Source organism: Lemur catta, chromosome 13, assembly GCF_020740605.2.
Source record: "Lemur catta isolate mLemCat1 chromosome 13, mLemCat1.pri, whole genome shotgun sequence".
Taxonomy (NCBI): Eukaryota; Metazoa; Chordata; class Mammalia; order Primates; family Lemuridae; genus Lemur; species Lemur catta.
Genome location: NC_059140.1, coordinates 73761596 through 73781976, shown reverse-complemented (window position 1 = coordinate 73781976; position 20381 = coordinate 73761596). Strand labels below are relative to the sequence as shown.

The window sequence follows — 20381 nt, the reverse complement described above, 5'->3', positions numbered from 1 at the left end:
AAAAGTATGTTGGACTCTTTCCCTTCCATTTTTCAAGTGAACTGTTAATCTAGGAAGTCCTCTTTATGTGTGGATTTGGGGAATGTGCCCAACATTTGCTATGTAAAATAATAATTAACATAGTTTATTAATTCTTTTGATTTTATTAATCATAAATGTACTGGGTTGGGGGAAGGATCCCATGGTTTATGAGATAGTTGGCCAAATCCCACCTGCTCAAACATAGCCTGTCATTACTAAAATACAATACCCTTATTTAATCCCCTAGTCAAGCTAAATGATAACGTGAAACAAAGCTAACCAAAATCAGGACACCTGATATCAAGAATTCATGAAGTAAAAAGCCTTTGTACAGCAAGGAATCTAATGCTTTTGCTTCTTATCCTTTAAATACAAATAAACTAAGCTTTTGGGGGTTTGGTGATTCTTAGAAATGAGAGGTTTGAGAAACAGATCCATGGTGGAGTCTGACATTCCGAAAACAAGCAGACTAAGCAGTTGGTTCACACGGTCCCTTTTGGGTGCACAGGTTCCGGCTCAGGTGCCCCTCAAAACGACTGCATTTCTGGGATGGGGAAGCACAACATGCAGATTCCACTGTTCCTATGAAAGGAAAGGGGGTGGGGGAAAGCCCAGGTAAACATCTTGTTATCGAGCTTCCCTACTGCAATGAGGCTGACGGATGGGGCTTTTTGAAGCAACCAGCTGCAGGGGTGCAGCCTTGCTTACCGCAGCGTGCTGCAGTTGTGTGTGTTTCAGGGACAGACACAAGGGGAAGTCGCAGCCAGAGCACACCCAGGCTGCTCGCTGCAAGCCTTGCCGGAGAGAGAGGATCCACAGAAACTGGGAAATTCCTCCCCCAGCCCAGGCGGAGGCCGAGCGGTGGCTCAGGTTGAGACGGCGGGCAGGGGCGAGGGCGGCGCTCCGGGCCCATCCTCAGCCCCGCGTCCGCCGTGTGGGCAGGGAGGCAGCCCGCTGCGCGCCGGGGAGGCCGGCCGGCAAGCCCTGCCTCCCGGGAGAACGCTGATCGCAGTTCAGGTGGGGACTTCCTCGGGCCGTACCTGGCTGGCGCAGAGCCTGTGGGCGGCCGGCAGCGGGCGTCTCTGGTCATGGCAGCCCAGAAATGAAAGCAGCGGCGGCCGCCGCCTGTGAGTGCTGCAACGAGAGCGGCGCCCAGCAAATAAGAAGCAAGTCCTGGACCCGGAGGAGGAGGAGCGGCCGAGCATCTCTCTCCCGCTCCTTCGTGTCCTTTAAATGAGGACTCCCTGCCACCGCCGGAGGTGGATCTGCAGAGCCTGCCTCTCCGCTCCTGACCCCGCGCTGACATCACTAACCTGTGACAGGCACATCTCCACGCCCGGTACCTGCTCCTCCCGCGGCTCCCGTCCTAGGAGCCTCTTTGTACGCCGCAGCCATGGCCAGCCAGCAGGATTCGGGCTTCTTTGAGATCAGTATCAAATATTTACTGAAATCCTGGAGTAATAGTGAGTAATGGAAAATAACCTTTGTTGTTTGTTTGTTTGCTGGATGTTGCGTAAGGCTGGAGAAATTGAAATCTCAACTGGACACATATGTTTGTGAGCCCAGGAAGTTTTTTTTTGTTTTTTTTTTTTTTTTCGCTTCCATCTGCTGTGAAAATAAAAATGTCAGAGACTTAACTAGCTTTCCTTAAGTGCAAAGGCTGCAGTGGAATTACAGTAGATTTTGTTTGATTAAATTTTCAAGTGAGATGGCCCTTCAGACTCTGGTGGAGCATTCCTGGCTGCATTTCCAGCCTCGATGTTTATTTGATTTATTCAGGCTCTATCTAAATATTTTGTGAAGTGTGGTTTAATCAAAGGGGTGTGGCAGGGTTTCAGAGTACTTTGTAATTGTTTTATTAGGGTATTGTCTGCAGAAAGAAAAGTACTTAATAGTCCAAAACCTAAGACTCATCCTTTTTGTATACAGAGCCATCTGCAGATTTATTAATCTCTCCCTTGTCCATGTAGATGATGTTCCAAATGCCATTTAATATTGGAATTTTTTAAAAATCCAGATGTTTGCTATAATCCAAATAGCATGCTTTTTTGAAATATAAACAAGTGAGATTCTGGCCCTAATCATTTATTAGGGTATCAGAATATGATGGCTTCTGAAATTCCATTTCTGACCTACATAAAGATTTTAGCCATACGCTAGTTCAAAAAGACAACCTCTAAGCCACTGTGGATCTGGAATCAAATTAAAATGAGGCCTTCAGGTGATCAGCAATGCCTTATATTTTCTGAACAGTTTAAAAACTAAGTCTTCTGTATTTCACTAACAGCCTTTGTACTTGCTTTGGATAAAAGACTGGCAGGTATTACTGATTTTCAATTGTTTTAAATAAAAAAAATTTCTGAGAAAAATTTGATATTGTTTTATATGCATCCTAATTAACCTACCTGTACTCAAAGAGCTGGTAATTAATTATCTCCTTCACAAATGACCTGTGGCCAAGATTGTTCTTATGTAAACAAAACCTGGGCAGGAGAACCTGTGCCATGATTGCTTTGAGAAAAGAGCCAAAGTACCTTTAGCCTTAAGGTATTCGGGGATATGCATCTCTAAATGATATCCATAGAAACCATTTTTTTCTTCAGGTCATTTTGCACCACTGTATACACTATGGGGCTCATCTGAAGCTGCTTTTTCTACAAGTGGGAAGCCATTTGGGAGTAATACTATTGCCCAAACAGCATTCCTTTATTTGTTATAGCCATAAACCATTTAACTTGGATTCATTATTTGTGTAATACTTTACACTCAAGGATGAATCTGCCTTTGTCTATCCACTGTTTCATTAATGAAAAGAATTTGACATACAGGGTTCTTTATAGAGCAGTTTTCCAGTAACAAAAAACTCACTTGTGAGTTTGACATCACTATGTAGCTTTAAATCATCACTCGATTATTCCAAGGCCAGACTATTTTCTTCCATCAGTTTTTGTCATTGCCTCATTAGATAGAAAATTATATTGTGACAATACTGAGACCAGTGGGATTTCTTTAAAAAATCTCTCTCGCCTTGTCTATTTTCAAATACCCTTCCTAAACTCCTCTCTCCTCACCCCATCCACGTACATCAGGAAATGCTTCAAAATGTTCATTTCTACTTTGAGAGCATCTATTACACAATTTTGAATTCTTCCAGTTCATTCAGCAAATATTTATTGAACACCTACTATGTGGCAGGCTATGGGGCTGTAAGAGGTGACTAAGACACAGTCTCTGCCCTATATATTAATTTCTTTATTTCAAAAGAGTGAAGTTGGTGGTTTTCCAGTGCTCCTTTGGAGGTCAGAATGTTTTTTAGTCCTTTCTTGAAAGAGGAAGAGGAAATATACTTTATGTTTATCTTCTTTAAGCTTGTTACAACACTAACCTGCTTACAAGCTAGCATAGCTCTCCATGTTAAGTTTTACATATTTTCAGTAGCAAAGAGAGAAAGGAATTTGTCTGTGTGGAAGGCAAAGTAGAAAACAGAAGCCCTAAGGCTCAGCCTACTCAGAGTAACCTTGGCTGAGAGGATGCAGCACAGGCAAGCGGCTAATTGTGCCGTGCACGCGCATGCCTAGCATCACAGGTTTGCCAGGCGAGGATGCCCGCCCACATACCTGAATAGAGAATCAGCCTCCTAATTATATGGTGGTGCTTATTTACAAAAGTGCAACAATTAAAAAGCAATAAAACAAACTCTCTAACTATGGCTGACTGCTTTGCAAGGCGTTAGTGAGAGGAAAGATGATTCCATAAGCATTTCCAGGTTAAGGTTTCCATTATTTTTTTTTAAATATGGCACATTGTGGGGAAAATGTAATTTTACATATATATGTCTCCTCCAAAGAATTAACAAGCCAATTAAATGAACCAGTCACTGCCTGGTGAGATATATTAGCTTTTATTCGGTGTTCATTTTGGCATTCTCTATTTCACTGGCACGTCCACTCCGTCAGGCTGCCCTTTCATTTGAGTGGAGTTGGGAATTACAATGGCCTTGATGTCTGGAAATAAAATGTCCTGTGTAGACCTCACTGCAGAGGCTTTCCTATCCCCTTGGACACCTGTCCCGTTGCTCTTCCCCACTATGCAGTGACTCTTGCAGCCACCGCCCTTTGGTATTCATGGCCATGGTGCCCACCTGCCCTCCTCTGTTTAATCTGGACTGCTCAAGGGCTCTCTTATGGGTCAGAACTGCTCCCCAGTTCCCTCTGGCCCCTGAGTCTTCGGGACCTGCACTCAGGATCCACTTTAAGCTCCTCGTCCATCTAGGCTCATGTCGTTTTTCTGCTCCAGCCATGCTCAATCTGCTCACCCTCCTCCATGTTTAGCTAACTTGCTTCCAAATCCATGCCTGTGGGTGCAACAGCCCTCTAATCTGGCTGCCTTCACGTAGAATGCACAGCCGCAGGGCCAAATGGCCTTGGTTCAGATCTCTAGCTCCTGCACTTGTTTGTCTGTGAAGAGTTAATTGACCACTCTTTCTCAGTTTCCTTATCTTTAAAATGGGGGCAAAAGTAGTGGGTACCTTGTAGGAGAAAATGAAGTATTAAGATGTAAAGCACTTACCACAATACCTAGCACATTGTAAATGCTCAATAAATGTTAAAATAATATTAATGTATACTAAAGTTCCCCTCCCTTCTGAACCCACTTAAAATTGGATTTAGGCTATTTCTGCCCTTAGCCTTGGCATCCTCAGTGGAGTATTCTATGAGTAGTCAACACTTGCTACACCCCCAGAGAAGGGAACTACATGAATAGATGTCAAAATTAGTTGCTTGATTTAGGCCACTTTTTTCCAGACTTACTTTTTAACTTTACCCCTTTTTCTACCTCAGCTACTATGAGAATATTCCTACCCTCCCTAAGTGTATACCTTCTAGCAGCATGGGATTTGGCCTGGAAATGTTCTTGGTGGCAGAAAGTCACCTTGCTGTCTCTCTTTGGTTTGCTACAGAGAAAGTTTAGAGTGGATAGTTCCAAGCTATTTCCCTGGAAGGAAGGGCTTGCTTTGTATTACTGTGTAGAGCTGGTGTGTGTGTCCCTACACCAGTCTCAGAGCTCCAAAAGGCTTCCTTGTGCTTCTGTTCACACCAAGATGCCCAGTGAACATGGGCCTGAAGAATGAAGGTACATTCAGAATCCATTCAGCTCCTTGCTCTTTCCATGACAGTGTGCGTCTTTCCTATAACATTTGGCAAATCTTGCTACACCGTCGAGGGAAACTTTTGAATGCCCATGAACTCTTTCAGATACTTAGAATTCCATTAACAAATGAACTGCTCTGGGGAACTGAACGATGTCTTTGCAGTAGGAAGGGGAGGTTGGTGTACATTGTAAAATGTCTAATGTTGCTCTAGAACAACATGCATTAATTGGGAGAATCAGATTCAGCATTTTTCAGGTATATCATAGTGAGTGATAAGGACAGTATATGTTCAACATAGAAATGCTGGTTAGTATGAGGTTAGCTCTGGGGCCAAAGAGCATCATATACAGATGGAAAACACCTCCAATTCTTTGCAGAACAATACTTATGGGTGCCTATTGATAATGCAAGTGTACCTCAAGGACACTACGGGAAAGTCTTAAGAAAAGTCTCAATACTAATGTTAGTTTTAACTTCTTTATAGAGTTGATTTAAAGAAGGGGAAAACTAAGAAGTTTAACTGAGTTGCCTAAATCCAGCAGAGGGGTGGAGTTCAAGGGCAGGCATACTTACTGTGGTTCTTTCAATAGAGGAAGTACCCAGCACTGTTCCAGGCACTTAGAAGGAGAGTTGCTCCAGTGTCCCTGTAGCTCATCGGGTGTTTGATGGTGCATGCTCCTCTCTAAGGCCACAGGGTCACTTCTGCTGAAGTAGTTTACAGCCCTAAGGAGAAAAACCCCAAATCAATATCCACACTCTCTAAATAGAAAGGGTCTATCCCTGGTCTTATGATTGAGACAAATCAGAGGGGGTTTTTTGTTTGTTTTGTTTTATTTTTTTCATTTAAATGCATGAACAATTCTTGAATAACTGTCACTCTGTATCAACTATTATGCTTGGTGGCATATATATAGGGCAACCACAAAATTGTTTGGCCAACTGGGACACTTTGAGAGTTGGAGTTAATAATTATGCTGGGACACTGGGTGTTAACTAGGACTGCCCCAAGCAAAGAGGACCCTATAACAACAACTCTGTTTATTATCTTCCCTCTTTCTAATAACTCTGTGAGTGTATGTATTATCCACATTTTACAGATGAGAAAAAAAAATGAAACTTGAAAAAGTGATTTGCTGAAAGCCAGGATGCTAGTAAGTACCATAAACCCCTCCCCCAATCTAGATGATAATTGCATTTTTTAATCACCCAAAGCACTTAAGTACTCTGTTGGAAATTTAGTGCTGTATAGGTACTTTCATTTTTTGTTGGCTGATGCCTCTGCCAGTTCTTAGTCTCTCCCACCCTCCCTCTGAGGCTCTCTCTCTCTCTCTCTCTCTCTCTCTCTCTCTCTCTCTCTCTCTCAAGAACCAGTGCTGGAGAGCACCATTCCCTTAGCACAGGCCTGTCTGAGAGACCTGAGTACTCACAAGTCTTCTCCATCATTATTGCAAATAATACATTCGCATAGGCATTTCTGTGCTCTATGGTCATTTGATTAAACACACACACACACATTTTATGAAATAGGATTATAGTAAAAAGGTATATTTCTTCTGTTAGGAGTGTTTCATGTAGATTCTCCCCCCACCCCCTAGTTTTAAAAGTATATATAAATACATAATTTAAATGACTCCAGTAAATAAAGTAAATAAAAATGTATGTGTGATCTTTGCTTCTTCTAGAATGGTAGTTTGCTTGTATTGCCGAGGTCTCTCTGATGTGTTCTTTTCCTGTTTGGGAAACAGTAGCAAACTCCTAATTATCTTAGCAGTGAGATCAGGGAGAATATTTTCAGGAATAATGGAACTCTATCTATAATTCAGGTATCTCATTTTACCTGATGGCTCTAGCCTGCTCTGCCATAAAACTATTATATCTACAGGATGAGCAGCACAAAAATGATTGAATTTCAACTTCTTTGCCTGCTTTTGCATGCTGCTCGATGAGGTCGCCAATAAGAACTGAAATAGTCAGAAAGGCAAATAACAGTAGGCAAGAAGGAGAGATGGCCTAGATAATTTTACAATCTGGGAACAGCTCAGGATATTAGGAAAAGTTGCCAATGTTTAGATGTTTCAACTGATATAACATGCAAATATTCTCTTTATTTAAAAGACATCTGTTCCAAAACATTTTAATACCCATGACTCATTAGTTGTGGATACAGTTCAAGGAATTGAATAGGTTACATATGTCTTGATATCTTATTAGTAACGTCTATATTTTTCAGCTTATGTGATATTCAGAATGAGAAGGTCTCAAATGTGAGTTTGGGCTAATGAGAAATAACATTTTACTATGTTGGGGGCTGTTCTGTAGATTGACAGGCCCATATATAAGATTTTTGTGCAGGTTCTGTTGCTGGTACTAAACCTTAAATTTTAGTGCCTTATAGTTTGCTCAGCACCTTCAAGCACGTGGCCTCATTTGATGAGTGAGATGCATTGATTATGAAAACTCCTTAAATGTTCCTAGTTTAGGATAAGACTTAATTCTTCCCAAGTTCAGTTTGTGTGATAAGAGATACCTATATGGCATCACCGTAGGTATATTTTGTGAGGTTTCAAATCACCTTTAAATGAACAAATAATGATCTTAGTCCATGGTCTTTTACCTTTGAATAGGATTTTTAAAAATACAGTATAGCATGTTATTTATCACTTAAAAAGTACAGAGGTAAGTCCTTCCAAAAAATATATGTATTAAGATTTTCTGGATTTATTTGTACCCTAGCATGTCTCTTGGTCCTCTTTTTGAAACATTTATAATTTTCCACCATGAGGTGCCTTCTGGGAAGCACCTATTATTTGCACACTGCCCCAGTGCAGAAGGTTTAGCAACCAACCACTTCCTGGAAACGTGAATGGCATTTGTGGAACACGATAATACACAGTTTAACCTCATTTATTTTTTCTTACTAATCCCTTTCCTTTGATAGATCCCATTCATCATATTCATTTAAATATTGCTTCATCATAGAACTGTTGGTTACACAAACAAAACAATGCTTTCTCTTTGAGCTGAAAGATTGTATCTCTCAGGGTTGGAGGAGCAATGGGAATAGGCTTTTCCATAAGAACATCTACCTTTCAATGCTGGATTACACTAAAAATCTTACTACCTGAGCATTAATTTTCTTGGTTATTGCTCCAACATGCCTTTCTATTTAACAGTGTCAGAGAAGTAAGGCAAACACTACTCAATACCTGTTTACATCAACTGTGCATAAGACACACTTTGTTTTGGGAGCTTCATCAATGTATCACACCTGGATCCCCCATCAAGGCTCTTAGAGCTTCCCTTCCTTCCTGGTTGGATTCAGAATTCAGGTATATTAATGCAGAAGTTCCCAGGACTTAAAGAAGCATAGGGAGAGGTATCGAATGATGTTTCAGAGACACTGTAGGCTCTAGAGAATCTTATTGAAAGGATGTCTTTGATAGATTCTGTTGACTTTAACTTTATGGATTTATACTGTCACTACATCAGAGAACAATCTGATACCTGGTGTTTGCAGGCAATGGTCTGTAAGAACACTTTCAAATATTTCTTCTAGCAGATGGCTAAAGAAGGAGAGGAAATGTAAGCTATTTATCCTGGACACTTGACCAGATTTCAGCATATGGATTAGCAAGTATGTCAGATAGGCATTCTTGACATTAGAAAAATGAGAAGAGGATTGCCATCTTTATCAGAATTTTGCACGTGGGGCAAATTTAAAGCCAGTTATCCTTTATTTTGTGTGGTTCTTTCACTCTTGAGAATATTTGGGGGACTAAAGAGAAATGGTATGTGTGTGTATGTGTGAGAGAGAGAGAGAGGGAGAGAGGGAGACTGAGAGAATGAATTATAAATTTCCATAGGTTAAATTTAATGATCAGATACCTCACCTATATTCTTACTAAACTTTTCTCTTTTTCACAGAACATGCAATCACCAGCATTGAAATGTTAGTCACCCAAAACTCCAGATGCTAAGCAGTGAAAGTTTATATTCTGCCAGCATATCAGACTCTGTAATGAGTCTGATTTGGTTTAATTCCTTTCTACTGTTTAGTCATTTGATGAGCTGCAGATGGAAATTTAAGCCAAAGCCATAACATTTCAGCTAATACTTTTTATGCTGCTGTAAGAATTTGTTGTCATGTCAATTTAAGGGAGTTGAAATCTTTTTCGAGAAGGCATTCAAATCTACATTAAGTGCTTTTATCAACTCTAATTTGATATACAACTCTGACTGCTTCTGCTGTTCTTAATCAATTGCAAAGTGCAAAGTAGTTTAGCAGTGGAAGACAGCTTTGAAATTCCGGGGTTTCTCAGCTAATGCCACAAGCACAACATTATGGAAATATACAATTAAATTTACATTAAAATTTTTTCTTCCTATGCTTAAGAAACACTAGGCTGACTTCTTTGAATTTAGCCTTAAACAGGTAAATATGTATTTTGGCAGTCATGAAAAGGATAGGGTATTAGATTAACTAGGGTGATACTTTAGTAAAATTCCATTGGAATGTTATGTTTATGCAGGAGGGATTCAGCCAATCAATAAAATGGTTTATTATGTAAGAGTCGAATCAATAAAATGCTTCAACTATACATATACAAGATTGGGTTTTTCTTCCCTGTTTTTCAGTTATTTTTCTGTGTGTGACCTTGGTTGTCTCCTTCTCTCACTTCCTTATATGAAGAGAACAAACCTGATGCTTTGTTTCTTGCTGATTAATGTGAAGGGTCTAGAATACCTCCGCTGAAAAATGAGGTTTATGTAAACATCGTAATATTTGTCAGTTATTTCTCCCGCACCACCAGGACTAAAGGAGGTCAAGTTGTACATTATTGAACTTGACTGGTAAACAGAGGCTGGATCTCAAGCCTGGCTTTCAGAGCTAGGGAAGCTTCTCGCACTAGCTTGCTTTTCAGTATTCTGAATATGAAAAAGTTGTCACGCTACACACCCTATCAGATTCTTTCTGAGTTACTTTTTACAGTAAAGTGACTGTATATCTAACACAGTGAATTTGAACAGGGTGTCTCCAATCCAAAGTGTCAGTATTCTTGGTCTGGAGATGGGCATTTTTTTTCCTACAAAGTAAAATATGGCGTTTATGGAAATTGTTGGCATTTTGGAGGTTTTGTGATATATGATCATACAGCTAAAGGACACTTTCTTAGGTTTTGATAGCTATCACAGTTAAACCATGTTGAAAGAAAAAAGGTCATAAGAATGCAAGAGGCTATTAAAAAATCTGTCTGAAACATTGTTGGGTTTGTTGTACCATTCACCTTTACTTAGGCTACATGTAGGCAGAAAGCTCTGTGACAGCATTGAGGAACTGAAAAACTAACAACAAGTTGCTCTAGGTGAATAAATTATCTATGGACTTAGGAAATTGTAAGCGGTTAAATTTTTACAAGTAAGAGCACCAATTAGAAGACAAATTGCAGGGTTTTTTTAAAAAAATAAAGGCTGCTTTTCAATTTTTAGTTTCTGAAAAATACATTTGTAACAAATCTCCCCTAAAAATGAGGCCTTGAAATTGAATGACAGTGTATTCTTAGCTATAGTATCACTTGTAGTATTTTAACACCCCCAAAATTAATCTTCTACTTTTCTAGTGAGAAAATTTCAGCTTCCCTAGGGAGTTTTGAGGGCCACACACTGAGTGCTTTGTTTCACTTTCCTCGTGATTTGGTGGTGGCCCTGAGGCCTGTTGTCAGCTTCTCATCCAGCTTGAGAGCTCAAGACAACCTGTCTCCTTTCTGTTTTATTTGACTGAATACAGTCACAAGAAAATGGGAAAATCAGAGACAATTTAGTGTCTTGCCTGATGATTTTGCATTCTATTTCCTAACAACCCCTCCAGTGCTTATCTTTATGGGAAACCTAATGCCAGTTCAGGCCAATTGAGCTATCAGTATTGAAGGTGTTTGAAAACCTGACCCATTTTCATCTGGCAGGTGAACTACTTTGTTTTTAACTAACAATTTAAAATGGTTGAACTTTGAGAACTATCAAAATTATGAATGATATTGAAGATTTTATTACTTTTTTCCCTTTTTAAAAAATTCTAATAGATTTAGGGGTGCAAGTTGAATTCCATTATATGGATATATCATATAGTGGTGAAGCTGGGCTTCTAGTGTCTAGTACATTTTAAATATCCCCAAATCCCTTTTATCTCAGCTTCTTTTCTTTCTTCTGTTATCTGTTTTGTTAGCAATCAGTCCTTACTACCACTTTCTTAGAGTTAGGGGTAGAGCAGTTGAAATTCAAATCATATTTTCTACAATGTCAACTGCTTTAAGGAAGGAAGGAAGGAGAGAGAGAGAGAGAGAGGGAAAGAAAGAAAGAACGAATGAACGAGAGAGAGAGAAAGAAGGAAGAAAGAAAGAAAGAGAAAAAGAAGGAAAGTGAAAAAGAAGGGAAGGGAGGAAGAAAGGAAGGGAGGGAGAGAGGGAAAATACAAATTGGAAAATATTAAAGTAGGATTCTGAAGATCAGTGACTTTCATTTCTAAATCCCTCTTGTTATTCACAATTCATTAACATGCTGTTCACAGTTTCAGTGTTATAGTTAATACATAGAACATACTTTTGCCATTTAGTAATTTGAAATGTTTATCATTTTAGGATGGTTTTCCTACAAATAATGGAATAATCTTATAAAGACTAAAGGAATAAAGACTTTTAATTAGTTTGCCCAACCCACAGCGTGGAGATGGGCGATTCCAGGTGGGTTTAGAAGCTCAAGGACCCAGACCATCCAATCTTTTAACTTGTCACTGCATGATCACAAGATGATCACCTCAGTTCCAAATATCCTTGCTTCACTTTTGTGTCAGGCAGGAAGGCAGCCCAGGTCAGGCCTTTCTTCTAAAAAGAAGATTTTGATGAAGCCCCCAGAAAACTTCCTCTTGCATCCTTCTGATAGGAATTGGGTCAGATGCCTGCCCTTAGACCAGTTGAATGGAATTGTCAAGTTGACTTAGACAAATCATGGTTTGTACTCTGGCGTGGGGCTGGGTCTGTCTTCTGTGGAACTGAACAAAACAGATTCTTTTACCAAGGAAGAAGGGTAGGCAACCAATGGTGAGTGCCATAAAATAGAAACTGTACAATAGTAGATGGCTATTCGTAACTCACCACCTGTTATATAACATTGCATTAAAGGCAGTATTGGTAGATGATATGTATAAGCCCTAATAAAGTGTCAAGGGCTGTGTTAAATGCTTTGTACGCATCATTACCTCTAATCTTCGCCATGACACTATTTTACACATGAGGGAAGATGAAGGAACTGTTTGTAAGTGGTGGAACTAGGATTCAAACCTGGGTTCTAGGATAAACACTAAACTATGCTGCTTCTCCTCATTATTTGCAAGATAAAGATACTGGATAACAGTAGGTGAAATTGATGAACCTCAGGTAGGAGCAGAATTATACTGACATACACTCTCTAGTAAGGTACCACGGTGGTAATTGTCAAAAAGCGGTAGAAAAGCACTTTGAGAGTACCCAGAATAAAAATTCTGTATCTCTTTACCTCCAGTTTCAGAAAAAGGAGCATTTCCTGATGTTTTCTTTCTTATGTCTGCTCAAAAAGAAATGGAGTCATCAAATCCTATTGCGGTAAATACCATGTTCCAGATGAAAAAACACAAATGCTAATAATAAATAAATAAGAGGCTTTCCCAAGGGAGTGTGTCAGTAAGTGATGATGCCCAGATCTGATCTGCTCTGGCTCCCAAGCCTCTCTTGTTGGCAGCCCAGCAAGGGCCAGCCCTACCCGTCTTCTCTGCTCATTTCCCACCAGAACGTCTGAAAGAGGCAGGTGCTCACTTGCTCGGCCTTCAGTGCAAGCTTGCAACTGCGATCCAGCTGCTGGGGAACTTCTGGAAGTTTTTCTTCCTGAAAATAGGAAGGAGGAATGCATCTTTTGCCACCCTGATTTACTTGGTGTTTCCAGCCTTTAGATACAGTTTGTATAGGTAGCTGGAAAGAAAACCACAAAATTCTAATATCCTGAGATGATTTTAAGCTGAACGTGAGTGAAGTTTCTGTCCTTAAAAAGAGTGTCAAGTGAAAGAGATCCACATAAATCAATAATTGCAGTAAAATATGACCAATAAACAACCCCATGAAATATTAATTCTGAATATGTGAATAAGAGTGACTATTGTTTGTACATTAAATATTACCCACTGGCTCCTAAGGCCAGATTTTCCCTACTCTTTTCTTGTGTTACTGATATACATCTCCAAAGTGGGCTCTTTTCTCACCAACCTGGTGAAGCTATGACCTCATCTGTCTTCTGCAGGACCCTTACTGGGCTCAGCTTCCTCACCATAAATGCTGAATTTCACTCTTAGTCAGTCCTAGGCAAGAAACCAGAGTTCTTTTCAACCCTTCATTGTTGTTCATCCAAATGACTGCTAAAGCTTGTCATGTTTTCTACCCTAATGACATTTCCCACATCTGGCTCTTCGTCACCATCACCTCTGCCAGGGCCTGGTTCCAGGTCTTCATCGCCTCCCATCTGGAGCACTCACAGCTCCTCCTCGAGAGCTGTTTGCTGTCACTGCCTTTCCAGGACAACCTAGTGCTTCTCACAGCTTCGAACGTTGATTTTCACCTTTACTCTTGTGGTTGTGCATCAGCTTCCATAGGCAGGGATCACACAATGAATACTTTTGATGTTGATGGTTGGGAGAACACTGAATAATTAAAGTATTATTATGAACTGGAAGTCAGCATCTGAATTAATTTCACTGATGATACGTATCCAACCATTTGTTTTGGTAGGTTCAGGAGTTCCGTGAGGTGCAGAAACGAGCTCAGTCCCTGACCCACAGTTTGTAATCTAAATACCAATAATATCCTCAAAGCATTAGGTGTAGTCACTGGCCAGGGATGGGGTGGGAGTACTACTGTAGTGCTGCAAACACAGTTGAAGGTGAAAGAAAGGACATCCACTACTCTGTATTTTTATGCTGGTGAGATTTAAACAACCTGGATTTGACAAGGCATTGTGTAAAAATTGAGGGAAAGCTTGCCTAAACTTAAGTAAGACCAAAAGCTAAGTATATTTGTCTGGTTAATATATTAATGAGCTCAGGCAGAGGATATAACTGCTCATGAAGAATACACACTCCAATGATGGAAGACCCACTCAACAATTCTCAAGTGTCCCTCGTACACAAAACAACAGCCATCAAACTGGCCCAATGAGCTCATTAAATATCATATTGTTCTGCCAGACAAGGCCCTTGTTTTAGGGAGTGACTAAGAGACTGTCACTTCTTGGGCCAGGAGAGTAAAAATGCTCTTTGGGCTCTGAGAAAAGGATAGAGATAAATTGTTGATACTGTTCGTAGGACAATCCTCCCCATTTCAGTCTGTGTGTGATGGGGCTGTGTTTTATATTGAAAGATGACTACTCAGTTGATTTATTCAGCTCAGTGTTTTCATAAAGTTCTTGCTATTGACCCGCACAGGGAGAGAAGGTTAGAATGCCTTTTGTGGACAGTGTTAAATCAATGCCAAAAGATCTACCCTTGCCTGCTGCTGCTGGGGCTGGCAGAGTTACGTGAGCTAAGAGCTCGAGTCCAAGCCTCCATCTCCTCCACTTTAAGTGGAAAGTTAACAAAGTCCGGAAGAGTCAGCCAGAAGTATCATCCCATTTGGGTTATTTGCTTTTATTTTTTTCCTGTTGAAAACAGAAGTGAATCACAGTCTTCACTGAGCCCTGCTGCAGAGGAAAATGATGCAACACTGGTCACGTGGCTCAGAGAAGAAAGGCCCATTGTGCAAACCTAGTTCTTCATTGTGTTTCCATGTAAGGAGAGTTCAATACCCACACTGGCAAGCAACACAAAATGTGGGTCTTAATCTTGGACCCTTCTCTACGTGGAGAAGCCATGATGTTTTAGTTTGTTTTTGTCTTTCTCTCTGTCTTTTTTCTAACCACTAGATTTATTAATTTTTATTGTAATACAAAATATGGGAAGAATTTATTTAGCCTCATTTGAGTTACTTTTTACCAAACAAGAGTTTTTCTATATGATTTGGGGCAGTTACGAACGTGTGCTTTGCCTCAGCCACATATTTGCTATGTGACCTTGAATAAGTTACTTAAATTCTGATTCTGAAGAAAGGTACTAATATAATAAAAAGAGATTCTACATGATCTGTATGTTTTTATATATATACACTTTTAAATGCATGATATCCATATAATCATATATATCTCTACAAATATGTGTGTCTATGTATATCTACTCATAGAGCCATAATAATTGAGTTAATATTTATGAAGTATTTAGTATACTCACTATTGTAATTGCTCAATAAATGGTAGCCATTATTATTATTAATTCACTTAATTAATGCCTATCTAAATCCCTTTGTGAGTTAATGGTTTTGTCATGTTTGCTTATTGCCAAAACAACATGACCAGGAACTGAAGAGTCCTGGAGCCTTTCTGTGACAACTCCTTGACTTGGTGATCTAAACTTTACCACTCCCTAGGGAGGACATTTGCTAGGAAGGTATGTTTCTGGAACTTCAGAAAATAAACCATCTGAAGATGTCTAAGATAGAATGCCTTCCTTCTAAATTCAGAGTTGGGTATAGTGACTGATAATGTAGCAAGGATCAGTATATGCTACAGTTGCGGCCTTTTCTGTGAGCATTGCATGAATTAAGCCTGCAGCATGAGCTTTTTGGACCTACATATGAGTGTCACCTTCAGAGTGAAATCTTCTCTGACTTACCCACTTCCGCTTCCCCTATTCTGTCTACATACTTCCATTGTAGCAATGGTAATATTGTTGCATAACTGTGCTCTGCCTGTCTAAGTCCCTCCCGGGCTGAGAATTAACTATCTTTTCATTTCTATACTTTTCAGCACATTTCAGGGCACATTGGCCCTTGTTAATAATCTGTTAAATGTTGACTGAGTGAATAAAATTATTTGAGTGGGTATGGGAGGTTTATGGCCAAACTTAACTAGCGTTTATCCCATCAGTGGATCAGTAGCCAGCAAGCAATAACAAATGTCTCTTGAGGTCTTTCTACCTTTTACTACAAGCAGGAACTCAACACCTAAGCTCAACTATAAAGTCTCTTTCCTCTGTAACACTCACCTGGTTTTTTGTTTGTTTGTTTTATTGGATTCAACAAGCTAAATTGTACCATTGTGTTCACAGAACTCTGGGCAGATGTGTCCGTGAAACTCAAAATGAAGTTAGAGTGAAACAATTTTTTATTTATGTAATGATCAGCCAACTTGAGAAAATATTTTGAGATAGATTTTTTTGTTGGTTTGTTTATTTTTAAATCAGTACTGTCAGGGGTTGCTCTTTGTAAAAATATTAACTTTTTCCTAAATTTACCTAAATGTAATTTAAGTTACAAGGATTTAATTTAACTTTGCTTTTAAACCTTCCAGCAACTTTTGCCAAATTGGAAGGAAACCATGTTCAGTAAAATCTACTGAGCTAATTTAATTCTTTACTGATCAAGGTCTTTTCCCATGTGGAGAATGCTGCTGTTTCATATTTATTTGGAGAAAGTGATTGCCTTACCAGAAAAAATAAAATTCTAAACGCAAAGATTTTATCATGATGATTAAGGTGCATCTACTCCAACAGCAGCCCAAATCAGGCATGCCTGAACAAGCTTCAGGAAGTGCCTGAGAATGAATCACAGTCCTCCCTTTTCCTTCTTATCAATTATTAAACGCTTACATATGTAGGGCACTGTGGTAGATAGAGTACATAGTGACCAGCAGGCCCAGCACTTGCCTTCTATGGGCATCACGATCAAAGATAGCCTACTTTGATGGAAGAGGAGATGTAAGGAAGTCACAGAGAGAACAAAAATGCTGATTAAACAAATGTTCTGCCTGTGCCAGGCATTGTGCTGGGACTTGGGATACTGACCTAAATAATCACTCAGAGAAGGAAGTGACTCATCATTTTAAGAGGGAGGGAAGAGGCTGAGGAATAGTTCAACAGAGGCTGTGACATTTGAACTTGAAGAATGCTACAGAGAAGAGGCGAAAGGGCAGAGGACAGAGCATGAGCACCTGCAGGTAGGTAGCAAAGTGCCTGAGCAGTTCAGGGAGTGACAACTAGATCCCGAGGTCCCTGAAGGACAGTGACAGATGGTATGCAAGGCAAGTTGGGTCAGACGACAAGGAGCATTGAAGGACCTGCTGAAGGGTCCAGGCTTATCCTGAAAGCAGCAGGCAGGCCTGTAGGTTCCTAAGCAAGGAGCAGCATGACCACATCCCCACAAACTCTGGGAGTCTTGACTGAAAGTGGGGGTAGGGAGAATCACTGCGAGGATGACCCAGGAAAGAGACGACAAGGATTCTAAGTAAAGTAGTAGCAGAGCAGTCGAAGAGGAGGGAACAGATTCGAGCCAACTAATGGTCTGGGATAGAATTGCCAGGGTTTGGTATCTTCCTTGGATCCAGCCTGAGTTTCATTTTAATGTACGATAGAAACATGTATAATTATGTAGCTCGTACAAGCTGCTTTTTAAAAAAAATAGAGACAGAAGCAATTATTTGAAGAAGAATGTTTTGAAATTATACTCTGAATAGAAAATATACTCTTTAAATAGAGTATTTGTGTTGAGGGTAAAAGGTGATGGTAGAGTTATCTCTTGACAATACTCAATCGATTCAATGCACCAGAATAACAGAGGGGAGCTTTGCAGCTGCTGTGTACAGGCCCTATTATATTCATTTCTTGGTTATTTCCAGGTTATAGGAAAATAACCTCTGTTTGGTTTTGTTTTTCAATAAAATGTAAAATTTAGATGACCAAATGACCTTGAAACATTTAAATGTCAAATAAGTATAATACCTAATGGATGCAGCCTAGCTTGCTGGATTACTTTGGGACAGTTTTAGGGTGTCAGTTCACATAATTTGCCTAACCACTTTTCACGTATGACAATCTCCCAGAAAAAAATGTAGGATAATTTTCACAGAAAACCAAGGCATCATGAAGGTCTCAGAGATAACACTTCTTAGGAAACACATTCAAGATGGTCTCTGTCAGTGCTTTTACTGTATTCATGGTTATCCATAGATCGGTCCTACCGTGACACACAAGCATTATCAGTTATTTCACCTTTCTTTCTACCTTCTAGGGAGAGCAGTGTGTTTTCTTGGACCATGCATAAATCACTCTAGGAGAAAATGTCTCCTAGTCTTAGGTGAATTTATGAAAGCACATTTTTCTGTATTTTTATGCCAATTCAAACTCCATCCCATTTGGCTTAGTTGAATCAGATTCTACCAATGCCTCCCCCCTGCCCTTACGTGAGGAAGCTTTTGGAAGTTGTGTTAACTTTTATGGGCTGCCAGAGCATGACGGTAACTACTTCAGAATCCCACAGAGTGCTCTGGTAACAATTATTAAGTAATGGCATCACATAGGAAAGTAAGACAGAGATGCACCTAACTCCTCACAATAATACAACAGGTTGTAAACCTTACACCTATATTATCTTGCGTGCTCTCAATTCTTTGAATGAATTTTGCTAAAGAGACTTAAAATTAATTTTTAATTATATATCTGCCACATACAGCATTTTAGGAAGATGTGTCAACATGATATATCAGCATGTCAGTAGACTCTGAAAAAGCAACTTAGTGAGGATTATTCAGAGACAAACTTATAGCAATACAGTTGAGAACAGAGATAATAATTCAAACTGAAAGGTGATACAGCAATAAAATTCATGTGGATATATATTTAATTATTTCCATCTCCTTCTGATTTGGGAGCTCAAAATTATTTCATCCCAGGATGTAGTTGGGTGAGGAAAATAACAGTTGCCATTTTATTTGCTTAAGGGAGGCTTTGTGGTACAAGTGGGATTTTTTAAAGGTCTTTGAAGGAGAAGATGGGTTGGCAGGATTGAGGGAAAAGACATGTCAAGCAAAAAGTGTGTCGCTGGGAGAGGAAGAGGCAGAGGAAGGGAGTGGTGACATGGCTGGCAAGAGCAGATGGAAGGGAACTAAAGAACTACCTACCAGAATGAAAAGAAGCCCAACAAAAAAACATCCAGCCATTTGCCAGTTTAACTTTCTGCTTAAACATTGAGCTTGTTTCCCCCAGTGCTTGAACTACTCCTGAGTTTCCAGATGGGTGTTAACTGTGTGAGACCACGACACTGTATGTACATGATATGTAAATGATTCTGCTGCAGTAGTAGAAGTCAAAATAGTGCTTATGCCTGTTTTGCTAATGCGAGTTTGTATTAGGAAGTCACAATTCTTCAATACAATTTTAACAGCGTTTCTTCTCACATAGATGTGGTTTTAGAAAATTAAAGATTTAAACAAATCAACTAATATTCATTGAGGTTCCATTGTGTACAAAACAGTGCAGTAGAAGCCATGGTGAATTGCAAAGTGTGAGATGCTTTCCACAAAGAAGCAGGCAAGGTGGAAGTCCATGGGATTGTTGGTAGGAATAAGGATGGTAGCACAGGAGCTGGCATAAGTCAATGTGTGATCACTGGTAATGTGGATGGTATATAGTTAGCACTGAAGGAGGATTAAGACGTTTAAAAATCTGTTCTCTGGTCAGTTTTATATTTTTGGTTTTATATAGATTTGGATGCCATGTGGAAGTATTTAAGATCAGAAATCTCTTTTATGGTGTTTTTGCTTCTCAACTTCTAGGAGACAATCTGGTATAGTAGGAAGAGTGCAGACTTCTGAGCTGGAAAAGCTGTATTCTAGTTCATTTCCCTGGCATTTATTGGGTGCACGATCTTGAACAAGTTACATTAGTTTTCTCTCCTAGAGTGAGGATAAAGGTAACCACCTCGCAGTCTTGTCCAACCTAATAACTTTTTGAAGTGATTAATAAATGTTATCGAATCAGTAAATAAATATTTTAATCACTTATTTGTGAATACATATGGCTACATGCATTTGCTTATTCATAAATACACAACACTGTGGTTTCTCATGTTTCTCATGATTTCTCATGTTTATCTGCAAAAATTGTTCCCATGTCTAAGCTTTATAAAGCAGTAATTGGTCTAGAACAGTGTGTCCATGGAAATATATGTCAGACACACATGTAATTCTAAGTTTTTTAGTAGCCACATTAAAAAGGGCTTAAAACCATTTGGAATTAATTTTAATTATTTTACCTAATCCAACATATTGAAAA

At 39.5% G+C, this 20381-nt stretch overlaps 1 protein-coding gene across 1 annotated transcript in view; it reads left to right on the top strand.

The window, feature by feature from the left end:
- Window positions 1–794: 794 nt before the first annotated feature.
- Window positions 795–20381, top strand: part of FRY (FRY microtubule binding protein) — a 231492-nt gene continuing 211905 nt past the window's right edge. The window contains exon 1 of the mRNA XM_045566954.1: window positions 795–1484. Within this exon, the coding sequence (XP_045422910.1) occupies window positions 1415–1484 (70 nt within the window). The 5' untranslated portion in view covers window positions 795–1414. The remainder of the gene's footprint in view (window positions 1485–20381) is intronic.